The sequence below is a fragment of the Brassica rapa genome, chromosome A07 (assembly GCF_000309985.2).
Source record: "Brassica rapa cultivar Chiifu-401-42 chromosome A07, CAAS_Brap_v3.01, whole genome shotgun sequence".
Classification (NCBI taxonomy): domain Eukaryota; kingdom Viridiplantae; phylum Streptophyta; class Magnoliopsida; order Brassicales; family Brassicaceae; genus Brassica; species Brassica rapa.
The window spans coordinates 18,725,002-18,747,608 of NC_024801.2; the positions used below are offsets into that span (position 1 = coordinate 18,725,002).

General features: G+C 31.5%; 4 protein-coding genes across 4 annotated transcripts; all 4 read left to right on the plus strand.

The window, feature by feature from the left end:
* The first annotated feature begins 165 nt into the window (after positions 1-165).
* On the plus strand, positions 166-5,516 carry LOC103831397 (beta-galactosidase 15-like). Its single transcript, XM_033274740.1, is given in 6 exon segments — positions 166-3,575; positions 3,667-3,821; positions 3,823-3,875; positions 4,203-4,258; positions 4,345-4,383; positions 4,540-5,516. Coding segments are annotated over 6 exon segments (615 nt in total). The 5' UTR covers positions 166-3,425; the 3' UTR covers positions 4,702-5,516.
* LOC117126852 (beta-galactosidase 15) lies at positions 4,830-22,004 on the plus strand. Its single transcript, XM_033276014.1, has 10 exons — positions 4,830-4,855; positions 4,941-5,046; positions 5,147-5,234; positions 5,309-5,427; positions 5,496-5,657; positions 5,767-6,067; positions 6,144-6,253; positions 7,261-7,529; positions 7,632-12,508; positions 19,801-22,004. The coding sequence occupies exons 1-9, from the start codon at positions 4,830-4,832 to the stop codon at positions 8,017-8,019; spliced, it is 1,569 nt and encodes a 522-aa protein (XP_033131905.1). The 3' UTR covers positions 8,020-12,508; positions 19,801-22,004.
* Positions 8,328-15,307, plus strand: LOC108868797 (beta-galactosidase 15-like). The gene is made up of 14 exons (XM_033276015.1): positions 8,328-8,455; positions 9,403-9,508; positions 10,278-10,370; positions 10,468-10,611; positions 10,695-10,783; positions 10,869-10,974; positions 11,075-11,162; positions 11,237-11,355; positions 11,424-11,585; positions 11,696-11,951; positions 12,072-12,181; positions 12,287-12,508; positions 14,606-14,817; positions 14,920-15,307. The coding sequence occupies exons 1-14, from the start codon at positions 8,328-8,330 to the stop codon at positions 15,305-15,307; spliced, it is 2,223 nt and encodes a 740-aa protein (XP_033131906.1).
* LOC103831398 (beta-galactosidase 15) lies at positions 16,722-20,588 on the plus strand. The gene is made up of 14 exons (XM_033276016.1): positions 16,722-16,801; positions 17,416-17,482; positions 17,570-17,662; positions 17,759-17,902; positions 17,986-18,074; positions 18,160-18,265; positions 18,366-18,453; positions 18,528-18,646; positions 18,715-18,876; positions 18,986-19,286; positions 19,363-19,472; positions 19,579-19,800; positions 19,887-20,098; positions 20,201-20,588. The coding sequence occupies exons 1-14, from the start codon at positions 16,722-16,724 to the stop codon at positions 20,586-20,588; spliced, it is 2,181 nt and encodes a 726-aa protein (XP_033131907.1).
* Positions 22,005-22,607: the final 603 nt, after the last annotated feature.

Genomic DNA, 22,607 nt, shown 5'->3' on the forward strand with positions numbered 1-22,607 from the left:
GGTTGCGGCTCAAATCCGCCCTGCTTCGCAGCCAACCACCACAGGTTGAATATTTTTTCTTTGTTAAAAGTTCCAATCCGCATAATTCACAAAGAAAAAAATTTGGGAAAACGATCTATTTCTCTACGAGAAGTATGATATAGCACCAAATGTCTACCAAAATGGTGGGGAAATAGATTTCGAACTTTGTTTTCGGGGAGAAATAGCATGAGATCATATTTTGGTGGACATTTGGTGCTATATCATACTTCTCGTGGGAAAATAGATCGTCTTCCCAAAAAAAATTGTAGTTATTCAACCGTTAAACTGAAATGAGTCATCTTTTATATATATAAATAAATATTCGCTTTTTATTAATTTCTTATATAATAAAGCACAAGTCACCTATCAAATTAAAATTTGACATTTGACAAAAGATTTATATAAAAAATAATAATTAAACTTTTTTCATCTCCTTTTTTTTTGCATTAAAAATAAAAATAATATTTAGAAAAAAATAAACATGATCGTGCAACAGTTACTCAAACCACCACGATCATTTTTTGCCCACTATCATTTTTTCCATCCTCTTATGTCTCTCAAATTCTCTCAGATTGGATTAAAATATGAGAAACTAACAATCGATCAATAACAAAATATGAGTTAATATTCTCCTTCTTTGATTACAAAATTCTATTGAATGTTCCGAGAGCCAGTGCTGAGTTCAATTTATAAGTAAGCATCGCAACAACCGATACATATATTATCTCCCTACTTTGTACAGTTTTGTTGGTTTGGCAGAGCGGGACATGCGTTCTAGAACGAGAATAAAGAGAGAAAGAGGAGAAGGATAGAAGTTAGCAACAAATATAAACGTGGTAGAAGTCGTTTGATAAAGGTAAATACTCTTTGTATGTATATATTTAAATATATTTGTGAGTATAACTTTAGAGAATGGTTGACAAAATCTAAAACATGGAAAATCATTATGTTTAGGTGTCAATGAATAAGGTATTTAATCTACTGTCCATGGTTTAGTTTTGTTGACGAGTGACGTGGGCTTATAATTGGTATCATATAATTTAAAAGTTATAGGAGCAAAGCAAGCATGCATTAAGTTTTTTCTTTGTATAAAAAAGATCAATATTTTTGCATGTACAAAATTAAGGAAAACATTAAAATAACTAGACATAAAAAGTAAAATAGAAAGGTTCAAACTAATATTTACATTCAACAAGCTATTGCAGATCAATATAAATTTTTACAGGCAGATCAAACTTAATTTTATATGTTTGTGGTTAATTTTACATTCAACAAGCTATTACAGAACAAATTTATTTTATACCTATCAAGTTTAATTAACTGAAATGTGTTTTAAGCAAAAATATTCCCATGCGAAACATGGGGTTAATACTAGTACTCACTAAACCGCACGTTGATAAATAACTCATTTTATTATGTTATAATACTTTTTTGCATTAAATAAATTTTTTTTTTTGCCATTCTCTTTGACGTACACGAACATGAGCTTGTCACCGCATTCAGAAAGTTTTCCAGCAAAGATGATTTCGGCAAGACAGTGAGTTTTGGAAGAGACTAAGCACTTTCTACTTCAGTCGTTTGTTTGCCGCCACCACCTACGGTGAAGAGATTGACTGGAAGCATTGTGATCTGGAGGATTAACCGATATTTTAGGAGGTAAGGGATATGGTGAGGAGTGAGGATGAGTTACAGGTGATGTTGAACGAGAGAGGATGCAATGTGTGAACGGGCGATGCTGAATGAGAGAGGAGGAAATGGGCGATGCTGGATGAGGAGAGAGGAGAGAGAGGGCAATGCTGGGAGGAGAGATGAGAGTGAGGGCAATGCTGGGAAGAGAGAGGAGAGAGAGAGGTGTCGATTTTGGAAGGAGAGGAGAGAAAGTGGATGATGCTGTATCACTCTTGGCTCTATCTCTTCTCTTCCGTTCTCCTTTACGGTTTCATATATTTTAACTCAGTTTCCCAAATCTGTTTCGATTTTTTTGACGAAAGATATGCGTACATACAAAATTTCAAGCTTGAGGCTTCCATCATAAGCTTAGAATAGTCAATTATCTTAATTAACAGATGAGTCTATCTCTCTCCAACAAGCTTATTGAAACCATTTTGATCCCAAATCTTATTGTTGGCAAAAATAATTTGTTTCAATTCTTTTGATAAATTTTTCACAAATTTTGTTGCCCTCCAACTAAAATTTTGAAAATTATAATAAGAATTAGGTTTCAAAAAAGAGAAAACGAATAAAAACAATTTAGTAGCGTTGTAGAGCAAAATAACTTTCTTCTTGTAAGGATCATAAGATAAACCTTTTTTTTAAAAAAAATATTGACATTTCTTTTGTTATACTTGGTCTGCAACTTCAACCGTTAGGTTATCCAACTTTAGCTGTTAAATTATAATTTTAATTCCTAAAACATCCTATGTGTCCAAATAACTTATACCATTTGCCATAGCACCTTAAACCTCTACAATTTACAAACTACGCAACAAATTTGATAGTTATATTATCTTAAATTTTGATTCCCATAGAAATCTAGAGAGGCTAAATGGTTTAGAATCAGATGTTTGAAAATAATATATGCTAATTCTTTTCTACAACATTTTTAATTGTTATTTGTAAAGAGAAGTGTGAATGAGTATGTTTAATTTTAGTTAAACAAAACTAGACATAGAGCATTGCGTTTTTATAGCTAAAATATAACAAAGAAAATCAAACTCTTTACTAACATGTTAGCCAAAATTTTAAAATCTAACTACTTTGAATCTTAAGTGGAGATAATCAAAATCATATATTTGTTTATATTAATGGGTCTCGTAAATCATTTAATATATTCTTCGTCATTAAGTTAGTATAACATTTATTCAATGCTCAAATTTGATTAACACAATCAAGATATTTATTATATAAAAAAAGAGGTAGTCAAGTCAATCAGTTCTATCTCCTTTGTAAAAAGTGGAAAGTATTAAAAAAGTTATTCAGACTTGAACTGGTTTAAACATTAGATGAAAAATATATAAATAAATATGATGCTTTTAAGATTTACATTATTTACAAATCAAATAATTTTTCATATTCAGACATTTTTAAGATATAATGAATTGAGAACAAATTTTAACAACCAAGCTACATTGTTTCAGATTTTTGGAAAAAATTATGTTATTATCCAAATCAGATTTAAGTTGAAAACGAGGATAAATAATTTTTTATTAGTTAAACATTTCACAAAAATAGTTAAAATTTTTAACAAAATTTATACTTAAATAATATGGCAGTTAGAATTTTGTTTTTGTTTTCTGGAATATCTATAATTATCCATATTATCTTTAGGTAACGATTTTATACCCCTATAAAAGCTTTGTTTCCTTTCATATTTCTTCATTCAAAAATCATTATTCTAAGTAAATATGGTTTCTCTAAGATTTCTTTTATGTTTTCTTTTTGTAAGTAGTGTCTATGCCACAATTGTTTCTCATGATGGCCGAGCCATTACCATTGATGGTCACCGCCGAGTTCTCCTTTCTGGTTCTATCCATTATCCTAGAAGCACTCCTGAGGTATTTAATCTACCTTACATCAAACAATATGTGTGATCCTAGTATTTTATGTTTGCTACTAATTATAATCGTTTTTTGTTAATATGTTTAGATGTGGCCGGATCTTATAAAAAAAGGTAAAGAAGGAGGTCTTGATGCGATCGAAACATATGTCTTCTGGAATGCGCATGAGCCTACTCGCCGTCAATATGATTTTTCTGGAAAATTAGATCTTATTCGATTCCTGAAAACCATTCAAAATGAAGGATTGTATGCTGTTCTTCGCATAGGACCATATGCATGTGCTGAGTGGAATTACGGGTAATATACTTAGAATGGATTTAGGTAGTCTCTTAAAGTGCAATATATACCAGTTTAATGCATTTTGATAATAAGATAGCTTCTTGTATGGTCATAGTGCGGTTTTCCATATAATGTTTTAATCAATAAATGGTTTAATGAATTGATTTTGTTAATCATTATACCAACAGTTGTGTATCATAAATGTCAGTACTAGGCTTTTAGTTATAGTATATATTTTTAAGAAATTATTATAATGAGTTGGCTTCTTGTATGATGATATTACTGTTTATCATATAATATTTTTGACCTCGATTTTTTTTATTATTGTAAACAGAGGATTCCCAGTGTGGTTGCACAACATGCCTGGAATGGTGTTCAGAACTACTAATAAAGCATATATGGTAGTCTTACCTGATGATCAATATTTTCTTTATCCTATATGTAGTGTTATTTTCAATTAAATTTTATATGAATGATTTATATATAGGATGAGATGCAAAACTTCACAACTATGATAGTAGACATGGTCAAGAAAGAAAAATTATTTGCATCACAAGGAGGCCCAATTATTCTTGCTCAAGTAAATCGATTTAATCTTTTAAATACATTATGTGGTGTTTCTTAATGTTATATACAATTCTTAACAATATGTATATTTTTTTTTGTTTTATTAATCTTGCAGATAGAAAATGAGTATGGAAATGTAATGGGACCCTATGGAGAATCGGGTAAAGCATACATTAAGTGGTGTGCAAACATGGCTCAGTCTCTTGATGTTGGTGTTCCATGGATAATGTGTCAACAAAATGATGCTCCTCAGCCTATGGTAATAAGCTCAGTCTAGTTATAATGAGTATTTATTTAATATATTCAAAGGTTAATTATTTTAAATTGTTTCTGCTTTTATAGTTGAATACATGTAATGGCTTTTACTGTGACAATTTTGTACCAAACAATCCCAACACTCCTAAGATGTGGACTGAGAACTGGACTGGATGGTAAGTTTTATTTTCAGTATGATTATATTCTTATTATTTTGTAAATATTTTATCATAATATTTATTTTTTCTTCTATTTGTTTAGGTTTAAGCAATGGGGTGGTAAAAATCCTCATAGAACAACCGAAGATGTTGCATTTTCTGTTGCAAGATTCTTCCAAAGAGGAGGAACTTTTAATAATTATTATATGGTAAAAATGTAATAATGAAATTTAACTTATTTATTAAAATAAGCTCACACAAAATCGACATTAACTAGAAAGAGTAATTGAACTGTTTTTATCATTGTAGTACCATGGAGGCACGAACTTTGACAGAACCGCAGGTGGTCCATACATCACAACTTCATATGATTATGATGCTCCCCTTGACGAATATGGTAAATTTAAAGTATATTCATATACAAAAATATTTTAGAAGTTTATATTTTTACTTACATGGGAAATCTATTAGGTAATTTGAGTCAACCAAAATACGGGCATTTGAAACAACTTCATGATGTTCTTCACTCTATAGAGAAAACTCTAACATACGGAAACATCTCCACCATTGACTTTGGAAACTCTGCATCGGTAATATTCTTGTTATTTTTTATCAGTATATTCTTGAAATAATTACTTATCATGAAAATATTACATAGGCAACAATTTATAAAACCGAAGAAGGATCAAGCTGCTTTTTTGGAAATGGAAATGAAAATTCAGATGCAACAATTAGTTTCCAAGGAGAATCTTACGTTGTCCCGGCTTGGTCTGTTACCATTTTACCGGATTGCAAAAATGAGGCTTATAACACCGCCAAGGTTTTTTATTTAAAATTTTCTTTTGTGGACTTTAAATTTTCATACTAACAACCATTATTCATTCAAAGTTGTAACCAAAGTTCATTTTTTGTTGGTTTTATATTTTCAGATTACCACTCAGACTTCAATGATGGTTAAGAAACCAAATGAAGCTGAGGATACCCCTTCAACTCTGAAATGGTCATGGAGACCAGAGAACATGGACAACTTCCTTTTGAAAGGAAAAGGAGAAACTACACAGACACAACTATTTGATCAGAAAGTAGTCACCAATGACCAAAGTGATTATCTATGGTACATGACTACCGTTAAGTTTAAAAAACGAGATCCTTTTGTGGGTAAAACCATGTCTCTTCGCATCAACAGTACTGCTCATGTCCTTCACACTTTCGTCAATGGAAAAAATATTGGTAAGTAACTCTTATATATGTTTTACAAATCTCAATAACACCAACTTACCAAAAAGTCTTTGATTTATATTTGTAGGTAATCAACACGCTGAGAATGGAAAATTTAACTATGTATTTGAGAAAGATGTGAAGTTTAAGTCTGGTCGTAATGTCATTGCTCTTCTTAGCATAACTGTGGGACTTGCGGTAAGTTCTTAGATATTCTTTATCTTGTATTTATTTTTAAAGTTAAATCTCTTATTTTTTTACATTTTAACTGAAAATAAAAAATTTTGACAATTTTTTTTATAGAACTATGGTGCTTTCTTTGAAAGTAAGCCGGCTGGAATCACTGGACCCATTTTTATTACTGGAATAAATGGTGATGAAACTATAGTTAAGGACTTGTCTGCTCATAAATGGAGCTATAAAACCGGTTTATAGGCCTGGGCATTCGGGTCGTCGGGTCGGATTCGGGTCGGGTTCTTTCGGGTCCGGGTCTTTCGGATCTAAGAGTTTAGGACCCGATAGGGTAATTTCAAATTTTCGGTTCCGGGTCGGTTCGGGTTGTGCCGGGTCCGGGTCGGGTCGGGTCTTAGATAGTTAGACCCATTCGGGTAATTAGAATTTATCGGTTCGGATTCGGTTCGGTTTCGGGTCGGGTTCGGTTCGGGTTCGATCTAAAAAAGACCTAAAAATACAAAAAAATATCTGAAAATATTTATATATCCGAAAATATTCAAAATTTTATTCAAAATTTGTGTTTTTATTATATTAAAATGTGTATATATACTAAACTATGCGAAATACAACAACAATTCGTTGTCTCCTAGTGGTTGACCTCCATATTCTCTAAACAAATAACCCGTCTTCGACTCCCCCTTAATGCATTTTATTTAATTTACATTATTAATTCGGGTACCCATCGGGTTTCGGGTTCGGGTCGGGTCGGGTCCAAGACCCGCGGGTCCTCTACAACAAGACCCGATAGGGTAATTTGATCGGGTCGGTTCCTACCCGAACCGGGTTTTTTCGGATCGGTTCCGGGTCGGGTCTTCGGGTCCGGGTAAAATGCCCAGGCCTACCGGTTTAAATGGGTTTGACAACCAACTCTTTAGAACGGAAGAAATGTCTAAATGGTCAGTTGAAAATGTACCGTTTAACCGAACCATGACTTGGTATAAGGTAAACAGATGTTATTATATATAAGATAACAAACCAAACACTTGTTGATTCAATATCAAATCAAATCATTCCATTTTTTCTTTCAGGCTACATTCAAGTCTCCCTTGGGAAATGATCCAGTTGTTGTCGATCTTATGGGACTTGGAAAAGGTACAGCTTGGGTCAATGGAAACAACATTGGGCGTTATTGGCCGGCATTCATTTCAAGCGAAAATGGTTGTGACGCAAAATGTAATTATAGAGGTGCTTATCATGCTGAAAAATGTCTGACCAATTGTGGAGAACCCACACAAAGATGGTACATTTTCCACATCTTATTAGGTTCTAGAATAAAATATGTTAACGTTTAACCTGAGAAATCTTTACATGGATTTTGTTGCTTTGTTATTTTCTTGAACAGGTACCATGTTCCTCGTTCTTTCTTGAATGCAGAAGGAGATAACACACTAGTTTTGTTTGAAGAGATGGGAGGAAACCCATCGCTTGTCAGTTTCCAAACTACTAGAGTAGGAAGTGTTTGTGCTAACGTCTATGAGAAAACAATTATTGAGCTTTCATGCGACAGAAAACCCATTTCTGCCATCAAATTTGCATCCTTTGGTAACCCAGATGGCAATTGTGGATCTTTTGAAAAAGGAACTTGTGAATCAAGTAAAAACACGGCCGATATTCTCACACAAGAATGTGTTGGAAAAGAGAAGTGTTCCATTGATGTCTCAACAGAAAAGTTTGGTGCACCAGATTGCAGTGGTGCTCCTAGAAGGCTTGCTGTCGAAGCTATATGTTAAATTGTTTTCTAGATTTATGGTGTTTTCTTTATCATATTTCCAAATTATGCTATATTTTTTTCAAAGATTTAATTCTTTTAATATTTATTGGTGGTTGTTTTATTCAATAAAAGAACATATTCTTATATACATTTTACACGGTCATCTTCTTTTCCCAAAACATTCATGGTCATTTCTTCTCCGCCATCATCACTCTCTCTGAACAATTGAATAATTTTTCTCTTCGATATTTATTATTTTTCTTTTTAATATATAACAATGACTAAACGGCGTTAGCTCAGCTAATTATATCATTAAATATTCTAGATATGGAGGATGGTATCCTCGAAGTTGTTTTCTTATTGGCAAGTTTCTCCAACAAAGGTGATTTTGGTGAGAATGCATATCTAGGTACAGAGAAAATCGACGATGACGATAAAAACAAATCAAATTTGTGGTTATGCTTTGATTAGAGAAACCAGTTAAGAATCTCGAGACGATTAAATTAGCCTTTGTTGTTTGAGAGTTTTTAAAAATAAGGATTTGATGGATACTGGTTCTTGTTTGTATAAGAAAATTTAAAAGTTTTATTTAATGCAAAAATAAAAAAAATGAAAAAATGTCACACTAATTATTCAAACTCTTGTAAGGTAGCACAACAAAATTAGATATTTACCAACTGAGTTTGTGCGACTAACTGAATATTAAAGCAAAGCGAATATTTATATATGTAAAAGACAACTCAGAAATTGTTTTTAGTGGTTGGTTAAAAATATGTTATCAAAGTAGTTTTAAGCGTTATGATAATATTTATTTATTGCTCATACACAAATTTGATTAACACAAGCAAGATATTTATTATATAAAAAAAGAGGTAGTCAAGTCAATCAGTTCTATCTCCTTTGTAAAAAGTGGAAAGTATTAAAAAAATTCAGACTTAAACTGGTTTAAACATTAGATGAAAAATATATATATAAATATGATGCTTTTAAGATTTACATTATTTACAAATCAAATAATTTTTCCTATTGAGACATGTTTAAGATATGATGAATTGCGAACAAATTTTAACAACCAAGCTACACTTTTTCAGATTTTTGGAAAAAATTATGTTATTATCCAAATCGGATTTAAGTTGAAACCGAGGATAAATAATTTTTTATTGGTTAAACATTTCACAAAAATAGTTAAAATTTTTAACAAAATTTATACTTAAATAATATGGCAGTTAGAATTTTGTTTTTGTTTTCTGGAATATCTATAATTATCCATATTATCTTTAGGTAACGATTTTATACCCCTATAAAAGCTTTGTTTCCTTTCATATTTCTTCATTCAAAAACCATTCTTCTAAGTAAATATGGTTTCTCTAAGATTTCTTTTATGTTTTCTTTTTGTAAGTAGTGTCTATGCCACAATTGTTTCTCATGATGGCCGAGCCATTACCATTGATGGTCACCGCCGAGTTCTCCTTTCTGGTTCTATCCATTATCCTAGAAGCACTCCTGAGGTATTTAATCTACCTTACATCAAACAATATGTGTGGTCCTAGTATTTTATGTTTGCTACTAATTATAATCGTTTTTTGTTAATATGTTTAGATGTGGCCGGATCTTATAAAAAAAGTAAAGAAGGAGGTCTTGATGCGATCGAAACATATGTCTTCTGGAATGCGCATGAGCCTACTCGCCGTCAATATGATTTTTCTGGAAAATTAGATCTTATTCGATTCCTGAAAACCATTCAAAATGAAGGATTGTATGCTGTTCTTCGCATAGGACCATATGCATGTGCTGAGTGGAATTACGGGTAATATACTTAGAATGGATTTAGGTAGTCTCTTAAAGTGCAATATATACCAGTTTAATGCATTTTGATAATAAGATAGCTTCTTGTATGGTCATAGTGCGGTTTTCCATATAATGTTTTGATCAATAAATGGTCCAATGAATTGATTTTGTTAATCATTATACCAACACTTGTGTATCATAAATGTCAGTACTAGTCTTTTAGTTATAGTATATATTTTTAAGAAATTATTATAATGAGTTGGCTTCTTGTATGATGATATTACTGTTTATCATATAATATTTTTGACCTCGATTTTTTTTATTATTGTAAACAGAGGATTCCCAGTGTGGTTGCACAACATGCCTGAAATGGTGTTCAGAACTACTAATAAAGCATATATGGTAGTCTTACCTGATGATCAATATTTTTTTTTATCATATATGTAGTGTTATTTTCAATTAAATTTTATATGAATGATTTATGTATAGGATGAGATGCAAAACTTCACAACTATGATAGTAGACATGGTCAAGAAAGAAAAATTATTTGCATTACAAGGAGGCCCAATTATTCTTGCTCAAGTAAATCAATTTAAAATTTTAAATACATTATGTGGTGTTTCTTAATGTTATATACAATTCTTAACAATATTTTTTTTTTGTTTTATTAATCTTGCAGATAGAAAATGAGTATGGAAATGTAATGGGACCCTATGGAGAATCGGGTAAAGCATACATTAAGTGGTGTGCAAACATGGCTCAGTCTCTTGATGTTGGTGTTCCATGGATAATGTGTCAACAAAATGATGCTCCTCAGCCTATGGTAATAAGCTCAGTCTAGTTATAATGAGTATTTATTTAATATATTCAAATGCTAATTATTTTAAATTGTTTCTGATTTTATAGTTGAATACATGTAATGGCTTTTACTGTGACAATTTTGTACCAAACAATCCCAACACTCCTAAGATGTGGACTGAGAACTGGACCGGATGGTAAGTTTTATTTTCAGTATGATTATATTCTTATTATTTTGTAAATATTTTATCATAATATTTATTTTGTCTTCTATTTGTTTAGGTTTAAGCAATGGGGTGGTAAAAATCCTCATAGAACAACCGAAGATGTTGCATTTTCTGTTGCTAGATTCTTCCAAAGAGGAGGAACTTTTAATAATTATTATATGGTAAAAATATAATAATGAAATTTAACTTATTTATTAAAATAAGCTCACACAAAATCGACATTAACTAGAAAGAGTAATTGAACTGTTTTTATCATTGTAGTACCATGGAGGCACGAACTTTGACAGAACCGCAGGTGGTCCATACATCACAACTTCATATGATTATGATGCTCCCCTTGACGAATATGGTAAATTTAAAGTATATTCATATACAAAAATATTTTAGAAGTTTATATTTTTACTTAGATGGGAAATCTATTAGGTAATTTGAGTCAACCAAAATACGGGCATTTGAAACAACTTCATGATGTTCTTCACTCTATAGAGAAAACTCTAACATACGGAAACATCTCCACCATTGACTTTGGAAACTCTGCATCGGTAATATTCTTGTTATTTTTTATCAGTATATTCTTGAAATAATTACTTATCATGAAAATATTACATAGGCAACAATTTATAAAACCGAAGAAGGATCAAGCTGCTTTTTTGGAAATGGAAATGAAAATTCAGATGCAACAATTAGTTTCCAAGGAGAATCTTACGTTGTCCCGGCTTGGTCTGTTACCATTTTACCGGATTGCAAAAATGAGGCTTATAACACCGCCAAGGTTTTTTATTTAAAATTTTCTTTTGTGGACTTTAAATTTTCATACTAACAACCATTATTCATTCAAAGTTGTAACCAAAGTTCATTTTTTTGTTGGTTTTATATTTTCAGATTACCACTCACACTTCAATGATGGTTAAGAAACCAAATGAAGCTGAGGATACCCCTTCAACTCTGAAATGGTCATGGAGACCAGAGAACATGGACAACTTCCTTTTGAAAGGAAAAGGAGAATCTACACAGACACAACTATTTGATCAGAAAGTAGTCACCAATGACCAAAGTGATTATCTATGGTACATGACTACCGTTAAGTTTAAAAAACGAGATCCTTTTGTGGGTAAAACCATGTCTCTTCGCATCAACAGTACTGCTCATGTCCTTCACGCTTTCGTCAATGGAAAAATATTGGTAAGTAACTCTTATATATGTTTTACAAATCTCAATAACACCAACTTACCAAAAAGTCTTTGATTTATATTTGTAGGTAATCAACACGCTGAGAATGGAAAATTTAACTATGTATTTGAGAAAGATGTGAAGTTTAAGTCTGGTCGTAATGTCATTGCTCTTCTTAGCATAACTGTGGGACTTGCGGTAAGTTCTTAGATATTCTTTATCTTGTATTTATTTTTAAAGTTAAATCTCTTATTTTTTTACATTTTAACTGAAAATAAAAAATTTTGACAATTTGTTTTATAGAACTATGGTGCTTTCTTTGAAAGTAAGCCGGCTGGAATCACTGGACCCATTTTTATTACTGGAATAAATGGTGATGAAACTATAGTTAAGGACTTGTCTGCTCATAAATGGAGCTATAAAACCGGTTTAAATGGGTTTGACAACCAACTCTTTAGAACGGAAGCAATGTCTAAATGGTCAGTTGAAAATGTACCGTTTAACCGAACCATGACTTGGTATAAGGTAAACAGATCTATATATATATAAATATGTTGGTGACTCTCCTGGGAGTCCACGTCACTAATTAGTCTCTTTAGGTGATGACACGTGTCGAGACTTCATTTTACTCTTTCGATAGTGTCATTGTTGGGTTTTCATATTAAGAATTGATTTGGGCTTAACAGAATAGGTCGTGGGTTTCATATATTTGGGCTATAGAGCATTGGTTAAGTAGGTGTAGCGGTTCAGACAACTATCTCCTACGCTTTCTCAAAGAAACACCAGGGCTCCTCTTAACCAACTGACTATGGAGGATCCGGGTGGGTTACGAGAGTTAGAAAACCGGGCAATCTATGGTGGAAACCGCCGTCGGTGTAAGTTCGCGTAGCTACTTACTTGCCTTAGAAAACCTGGAACGTTACGGATCTCATATGCATTCAATCACTCTCATTAACTTCCCAATTAACTCCATCTCCCCCCACTCCTTCCATGTTTTCACATTCATTGCATCCTCTTTTCTTCCACTCGGTGAATCTGCAATTATAAATAGGTTAGATTGTATCCGTAAATGCAATTTCATTCTTCACAATCATAATAACACAAAAACTTTCCACACGTTTGAATCCGATGTTGAGCGATTTGGAACTTAGAGATCAATTGAGGAAACATCATCATCTCTGCAAGTCATGCCATCTTAGGAGACCAGTCTTGGGGTAGATTCTTTTCAGAAAAAAACGTTTTTAAAGCTTATAAGATGATATATTCCTCTGTACAAAGACTTTGATGGTGAAGTTTAAAGTGAAAAGAAAAGAAGGATAAGAAGAAAAGTGGTTGTTACAGAGAGAGAAATACATAATCTTCATTATTTTTTTAGTGAGAGATGTGGAAATTTAAAATTTTAGTTCTACCATTAAAGAGGAAAGAGGAATCGGAAGTTCTAAGAGATACAGAAAATCGAGAGCTATCAACAGAAGCCTATGAAGATGGAAAAGTATTTATTAAATGGCAACATAAATGTAAGTTACAAGCTGGCACGGGCTTGCCATGTTATTTATTTGTTTTTTTGTTCAAAGGTTTGCCATGTTATAATTCTCTCAAGTATTGTCTCTGTTACAAATAAAAGTTAATTAATGCAAGGTATTTGTCAAAACAGGAAAAATGTTTAATACGTAAGATTAGGGATAGGGAATATGATCAAATCTTTTGATCAAAACAAAAAAAAGGAATATGATCAAATCTTTCACAAGATCATATTACCCTTATTAATCCCATCATAAACTGATTTATATTACTTAGCTTGGTTCAAAGTTAAGAAAAAACAAGTCTAATATAATTTTTGATTTGGTGTTGGTTTCAGGTTTTCAATATAAATTATAAATACAAATTTTCATTTAAAATATTTTTTCTTTTTAGAAAAAATATATAATAACAAATTAAACATACTGAAATATTTTTAAATCCAAAATAAAATCACATCATATAGACATTAATAATGTGATTTCAACTACCAAATAAACGAAAATTAGATTCACATGAGAATGAAATTGTATTTTTATTAAATAAAAAACTATAACAAAAATGATAAAATTAAATTATACAATGACCTTAAACATATTTGAAAAAAAAATTAAAAAAAAAACAAGACGCATTAAAAATAAACATATCCGTTATTAATGTTTGAGAATAATAATTTGAGAAGATATTGCCTTCGAGTCTGTCAACCAACACAAGATTAATACTTTAAATTGTTAAGTAAATATGAAGGCTACTGAATTATTACATATTCTGAATTATTTTTGTTAATTTTGTATTTTTGTTTTTGAACAAATTAATTTTGTATTCTCTAACATAAAGAATAATGAAGGCTACTGTCATTTTAATTCAAAACCAGAAATATTTATTAAAAATAACAATATGATCTCAATTTTTTCAGTATTTATAATATTGTTTTCAATCTGATTTAAAATATTTAATAAAATTAATATAAATTTATATAAAATAATTTTTATTATAACTTCCCGCCCGTAGGGCGGGCCGGCCCTAGTGTTATTATATATAAGATAACAAACCAAACACTTGTTGATTCAATATCAAATCAAATCATTCCATTTTTTCTTTCAGGCTACATTCAAGTCTCCCTTGGGAAAAGATCCAGTTGTTGTCGATCTTATGGGACTTGGAAAAGGTACAGCTTGGGTCAATGGAAACAACATTGGGCGTTATTGGCCGGCATTCATTTCAAGCGAAAATGGTTGTGATGCAAAATGTAATTATAGAGGTGCTTATCATGCTGAAAAATGTCTGACCAATTGTGGAGAACCCACACAAAGATGGTACATTTTCCACATCTTATTAGGTTCTAGAATAAAATATGTTAATGTTTAACCTGAGAAATCTTTACATGGATTTTGTTGCTTTGTTATTTTCTTGAACAGGTACCATGTTCCTCGTTCTTTCTTGAATGCAGAAGGAGATAACACACTAGTTTTGTTTGAAGAGATGGGAGGAAACCCATCGCTTGTCAGTTTCCAAACTACTAGAGTAGGAAGTGTTTGTGCTAACGTCTACGAAAAAACAATTATTGAGCTTTCATGCGACAGAAAACCCATTTCTGCCATCAAATTTGCATCCTTTGGTAACCCAGATGGCAATTGTGGATCTTTTGAAAAAGGAACTTGTGAATCAAGTAAAAACACGGCCGATATTCTCACACAAGAATGTGTTGGAAAAGAGAAGTGTTCCATTGATGTCTCAACAGAAAAGTTTGGTGCACCAGATTGCAGTGGTGCTCTTAGAAGGCTTGCAGTCGAAGCTATATGTTAAATGGTTTTCTAGATTTATGGTGTTTTCTTTATCATATTTCCAAATTATGCTATATTTTTTTTCAAAGATTTAATTCTTTTAATATTTGTTGGTGGTTGTTTTATTCAATAAAAGAACATATTCTTATATACATTTTACACGGTCATCTTCTTTTCCCAAAACATTCATGGTCATTTCTTCTCCGCCATCATCACTCTCTCTGAACAATTGAATAATTGTTCCCTTCGATATTTATTATTTTTCTTTTTAATATATAACAATGACTAAACGGCGTTAGCTCAGCTAATTATATCATTAAATATTCTAGATATGGAGGATGGTATCCTCGAAGTTGTTTTCTTATTGGCAAGTTTCTCCAACAAAGGTGATTCTGGTGAGAATGCATATCTAGGTGCAGAGAAGAGAAAATCGACGATGACGATAAAAACAAATCAAATTTGTGGTTATGCTTTGATTAGAGAAACCAGTTAAGAAACTCGAGACGATTAAATTAGCCTTTGTTGTTTGGGAGTTTTTAAAAATAAGGATTTGATGGATACTGGTTCTTGTTTGTATAAGAAAATTTAAAAGTTTTATTTAATGCAAAAATAAAAAAAATGAAAATATGTCACACTAATTATTCAAACTCTTGTAAGGTAGCACAACAAAATTAGATATTTACCAACTGAGTTTGTGCGACTAACTGAATATTAAGGCAAAGCGAATATTTATATATGTAAAAGACAACTCATAAATTGTTTTTAGTGGTTGGCTAAAAATATGTTATCAAAGTAGTTTTAAGCGTTATGATAATATTTATTTATTGCTCATACACAAATTTGATTAACACAAGCAAGATATTTATTATATAAAAAAAGAGGTAGTCAAGTCAATCAGTTCTATCTCCTTTGTAAAAAGTGGAAAGTATTAAAAAAATTCAGACTTAAACTGGTTTAAACATTAGATGAAAATATATAAATAAATATGATGCTTTTAAGATTTACATTATTTACAAATCAAATAATTTTTCCTATTGAGACATGTTTAAGATATGATGAATTGCGAACAAATTTTAACAACCAAGCTACACTGTTTCAGATTTTTGGAAAAAATTATGTTATTATCCAAATCGGATTTAAGTTGAAACCGAGGATAAATAAATTTTTATTGGTTAAACATTTCACAAAAATAGTTAAAATTTTTAACAAAATTTATACTTAAATAATATGGCAGTTAGAATTTTGTTTTTGTTTTCTGGAATATCTATAATTATCCATATTATCTTTAGGTAACGATTTTATACCCCTATAAAAGCTTTGTTTCCTTTCATATTTCTTCATTCAAAAACCATTCTTCTAAGTAAATATGGTTTCTCTAAGATTTCTTTTATGTTTTCTTTTTGTAAGTAGTGTCTATGCCACAATTGTTTCTCATGATGGCCGAGCCATTACCATTGATGGTCACCGCCGAGTTCTCTTTTCTGGTTCTATCCATTATCCTAGAAGCACTCCTGAGGTATTTAATCTACCTTACATCAAACAATATGTGTGGTCCTAGTATTTTATGTTTGCTACTAATTATAATCGTTTTTTGTTAATATGTTTAGATGTGGCCGGATCTTATAAAAAAGTAAAGAAGGAGGTCTTGATGCGATCGAAACATATGTCTTCTGGAATGCGCATGAGCCTACTCGCCGTCAATATGATTTTTCTGGAAAATTAGATCTTATTCGATTTCTGAAAACCATTCAAAATGAAGGATTGTATGCTGTTCTTCGCATAGGACCATATGCATGTGCTGAGTGGAATTACGGGTAATATACTTAGAATGGATTTAGGTAGTCTCTTAAAGTGCAATATATACCAGTTTAATGCATTTTGATAATAAGATAGCTTCTTGTATGGTCATAGTGCGGTTTTCCATATAATGTTTTGATCAATAAATGGTCCAATGAATTGATTTTGTTAATCATTATACCAACACTTGTGTATCATAAATGTCAGTACTAGTCTTTTAGTTATAGTATATATTTTTAAGAAATTATTATAATGAGTTGGCTTCTTGTATGATGATATTACTGTTTATCATATAATATTTTTGACCTCGATTTTTTTTATTATTGTAAACAGAGGATTCCCAGTGTGGTTGCACAACATGCCTGGAATGGTGTTCAGAACTACTAATAAAGCATATATGGTAGTCTTACCTGATGATCAATATTTTTTTTTATCATATATGTAGTGTTATTTTCAATTAAATTTTATATGAATGATTTATGTATAGGATGAGATGCAAAACTTCACAACTATGATAGTAGACATGGTCAAGAAAGAAAAATTATTTGCATCACAAGGAGGCCCAATTATTCTTGCTCAAGTAAATCGATTTAATCTTTTAAATACATTATGTGGTGTTTCTTAATGTTATATACAATTCTTAACAATTTTTTTTTTTGTTTTATTAATCTTGCAGATAGAAAATGAGTATGGAAATGTAATGGGACCCTATGGAGAATCGGGTAAAGCATACATTAAGTGGTGTGCAAACATGGCTCAGTCTCTTGATGTTGGTGATCCATGGATAATGTGTCAACAAAATGATGCTCCTCAGCCTATGGTAATAAGCTCAGTCTAGTTATAATGAGTATTTATTTAATATATTCAAAGGCTAATTATTTTAAATTGTTTCTGCTTTTATAGTTGAATACATGTAATGGCTTTTACTGTGACAATTTTGTACCAAACAATCCCAACACTCCTAAGATGTGGACTGAGAACTGGACCGGATGGTAAGTTTTATTTTCAGTATGATTATATTCTTATTATTTTGTAAATATTTTATCATAATATTTATTTTGTCTTCTATTTGTTTAGGTTTAAGCAATGGGGTGGTAAAAATCCTCATAGAACAACCGAAGATGTTGCATTTTCTGTTGCAAGATTCTTCCAAAGAGGAGGAACTTTTAATAATTATTATATGGTAAAAATATAATAATGAAATTTAACTTATTTATTAAAATAAGCTCACACAAAATCGACATTAACTAGAAAGAGTAATTGAACTGTTTTTATCATTGTAGTACCATGGAGGCACGAACTTTGACAGAACCGCAGGTGGTCCATACATCACAACTTCATATGATTATGATGCTCCCCTTGACGAATATGGTAAATTTAAAGTATATTCATATACAAAAATATTTTAGAAGTTTATATTTTTACTTACATGGGAAATCTATTAGGTAATTTGAGTCAACCAAAATACGGGCATTTGAAACAACTTCATGATGTTCTTCACTCTATAGAGAAAACTCTAACATACGGAAACATCTCCACCATTGACTTTGGAAACTCTGCATCGGTAATATTCTTGTTATTTTTTATCAGTATATTCTTGAAATAATTACTTATCATGAAAATATTACATAGGCAACAATTTATAAAACCGAAGAAGGATCAAGCTGCTTTTTTGGAAATGGAAATGAAAATTCAGATGCAACAATTAGTTTCCAAGGAGAATCTTACGTTGTCCCGGCTTGGTCTGTTACCATTTTACCGGATTGCAAAAATGAGGCTTATAACACCGCCAAGGTTTTTTATTTAAAATTTTCTTTTGTGGACTTTAAATTTTCATACTAACAACCATTATTCATTCAAAGTTGTAACCAAAGTTCATTTTTTGTTGGTTTTATATTTTCAGATTACCACACAGACTTCAATGATGGTTAAGAAACCAAATGAAGCTGAGGATACCCCTTCAACTCTGAAATGGTCATGGACACCAGAAAACATGGACAACTTCCTTTTGAAAGGAAAAGGAGAATCTACACATACACAACTATTTGATCAGAAAGTAGTCACCAATGACCAAAGTGATTATCTATGGTACATGACTACCGTTAAGTTTAAAAAACGAGATCCTTTTGTGGGTAAAACCATGTCTCTTCGCATCAACAGTACTGCTCATGTCCTTCACGCTTTCGTCAATGGAAAAAATATTGGTAAGTAACTCTTATATATGTTTTACAAATCTCAATAACACCAACTTACCAAAAAGTCTTTGATTTATATTTGTAGGTAATCAACACGCTGAGAATGGAAAATTTAACTATGTATTTGAGAAAGATGTGAAGTTTAAGTCTGGTCGTAATGTCATTGCTCTTCTTAGCATAACTGTGGGACTTGCGGTAAGTTCTTAGATATTCTTTATCTTGTATTTATTTTTAAAGTTAAATCTCTTATTTTTTTACATTTTAACTGAAAATAAAAAATTTTGACAATTTTTTTTTATAGAACTATGATGCTTTCTTTGAAAGTAAGCCGGCTGGAATCACTGGACCCATTTTTATTACTGGAATAAATGGTGATGAAACTATAGTTAAGGACTTGTCTGCTCATAAATGGAGCTACAAAACCGGTTTAAATGGGTTTGACAACCAACTCTTTAGAACGGAAGCAATGTCTAAATGGTCAGTTGAAAATGTACCGTTTAACCGAACCATGACTTGGTATAAGGTAAACAGATGTTATTATATATAAGATAACAAACCAAACACTTGTTGATTCAATATCAAATCAAATCATTCCATTTTTTCTTTCAGGCTACATTCAAGTCTCCCTTGGGAAATGATCCAGTTGTTGTCGATCTTATGGGACTTGGAAAAGGTACAGCTTGGGTCAATGGAAACAACATTGGGCGTTATTGGCCGGCATTCATTTCAAGCGAAAATGGTTGTGATGCAAAATGTAATTATAGAGGTGCTTATCATGCTGAAAAATGTCTGACCAATTGTGGAGAACCCACACAAAGATGGTACATTTTCCACATCTTATTAGGTTCTAGAATAAAATATGTTAATGTTTAACCTGAGAAATCTTTACATGGATTTTGTTGCTTTGTTATTTTCTTGAACAGGTACCATGTTCCTCGTTCTTTCTTGAATGCAGAAGGATATAACACACTAGTTTTGTTTGAAGAGATGGGAGGAAACCCATCGCTTGTCAGTTTCCAAACTACTAGAGTAGGAAGTGTTTGTGCTAACGTCTACGAAAAAACAATTATTGAGCTTTCATGCGACAGAAAACCCATTTCTGCCATCAAATTTGCATCCTTTGGTAACCCAGATGGCAATTGTGGATCTTTTGAAAAAGGAACTTGTGAATCAAGTAAAAACACGGCCGATATTCTCACACAAGAATGTGTTGGAAAAGAGAAGTGTTCCATTGATGTCTCAACAGAAAAGTTTGGTGCACCAGATTGCAGTGGTGCTCCTAGAAGGCTTGCAGTCGAAGCTATATGTTAAATGGTTTTCTAGATTTATGGTGTTTTCTTTATCATATTTCCAAATTATGCTATATTTTTTTTCAAAGATTTAATTCTTTTAATATTTATTGGTGGTTGTTTTATTCAATAAAAGAACATATTCTTATATACATTTTACACGGTCATCTTCTTTTCCCAAAACATTCATGGTCATTTCTTCTCCGCCATCATCACTCTCTCTGAAAAATTGAATAATTGTTCCCTTCGATATTTATTATTTTTTTTAATATATAACAATGACTAAACTGCGTTGGCTCAGTTGGTAAATAACTAATTTTAGAGTAATAAAATACACGAGTTCAAGTCTTATTGAGACTTTTTTATTTTTATTTTTGTATTAAATAAAATCTTGAGCTTATAACCAATCACACAAAATGATAGAGGAAAAACATCACATTTGAAAGCGTAACAGAGTGTTTTACTTTAAAGAAATTGTATATAAATACGTGAAGAATATAAGACTATATCTTAAATAGTATATTAGACTCTCTATAAATAGTATAGTTCGCACAAGTACGATGTATAATTTGTAGTTTATAGGTTTTAATTGTTCACAGTATTCAATACTTTTTGGCCATCTTTGATTTTAAATAATATAACCAAAATATGTTATCATTTGTAAATGCTTAGTTTGATAATAAGTACAAACCAATCGATTCATAACAATGATACATTAACAAAACATACCAAATGTTTATTTACTGTGCAGCCACATTTCTATTCTACTTCGTCAAATAGAATGGAATACTACACATAACACACTGGAACTGAATGACATGATGTAAAGCCGATGAAGTAATTAAGGAGAAGAATGAGGAGACGAATGAGAAAATATGATTTGAAGAAGAGCTGGTGCCGGAGTCGATGAGGACGAAAAGAAACCACCACAAAAGGTGCAGAAGAAAAAGAGACAAGAAGAAAAAGAGACAGTGGGATGAAGAGACATGGGTGACGACGGCAGTGGAGAGAAGGTTGTGGCAACGATGAAACAACCGGTGGTGATGGTAGTCGCATCAGGTGGAATAATATAAACATAATATATATTATATTGCATTTCATTTATATTCTTTATGTATACAATAGTATAGAACATAAAAAATGTTCGCACTAAGATGTGGAGGCAGTGGAGAGAAGGTTGTGCAACGATGAAACAACTGGTGATGGTGATAGTTGTTGTGCTGATCATATGGAATAATATAAACATAATATATATTGCATTGCATTCATTTCTATTCTATATGTATACAATAGTACAGAACATATAAAATATAAAATGTTCATTTTCTCCGGTCATTTTTACTAACTGTGGCGTGTATGTAACAGCAGCAAAAAAAAAGGTGTTTTTCTCCATGTCAAATACATAGGATGTGGAGGAAGTGAGTCCTAGAATGTGAATAAAAAAAAGAGGAAGAAAGTGAGGGGTTTGTGCTTTCAAATTTGCTAAACACTAGTAGCGTGAATGTTAGGAAATTGGCAACACAATATTCGTTTCAAATCAACTCTGGTGCGTCTAAAGCGTACGTCCAATGAATAGATATATCAAACTGTATTCATTTCTACAGTATCACACCAACCTAATTCAAAATTGCGATACCAAGCGATGAGAAAGTAAGTTACACAACAATAGTACAAGAATTTAAACGTTTCTTTTCCTATTTTGTTGTTAACTTAATATGGTTTTTTTATCAGGGGGTAACAATCTAAAGCAACTTCTTATGGAACTGTAAATGATCATGGTTTAATTATCATGAATCACGGAGAATGGTTTGAGATTAATAGTTTCAAACTAATGCACGCATCTGGGATTACACAAGGACGACTAGAAAAAGATACCATCTTCTCCTAGACAAAAATACACTTGACTTACCAGATTCCACCAACAGCCTGCTGCAACTAAGTTGACATTAAGACTAATTGTATGGGATACATGATATTTTTCATTTCATTTGTGTTTTTATTTTCTGAATAATTTGTTGATGTTTTCTATTTTAACGATTCT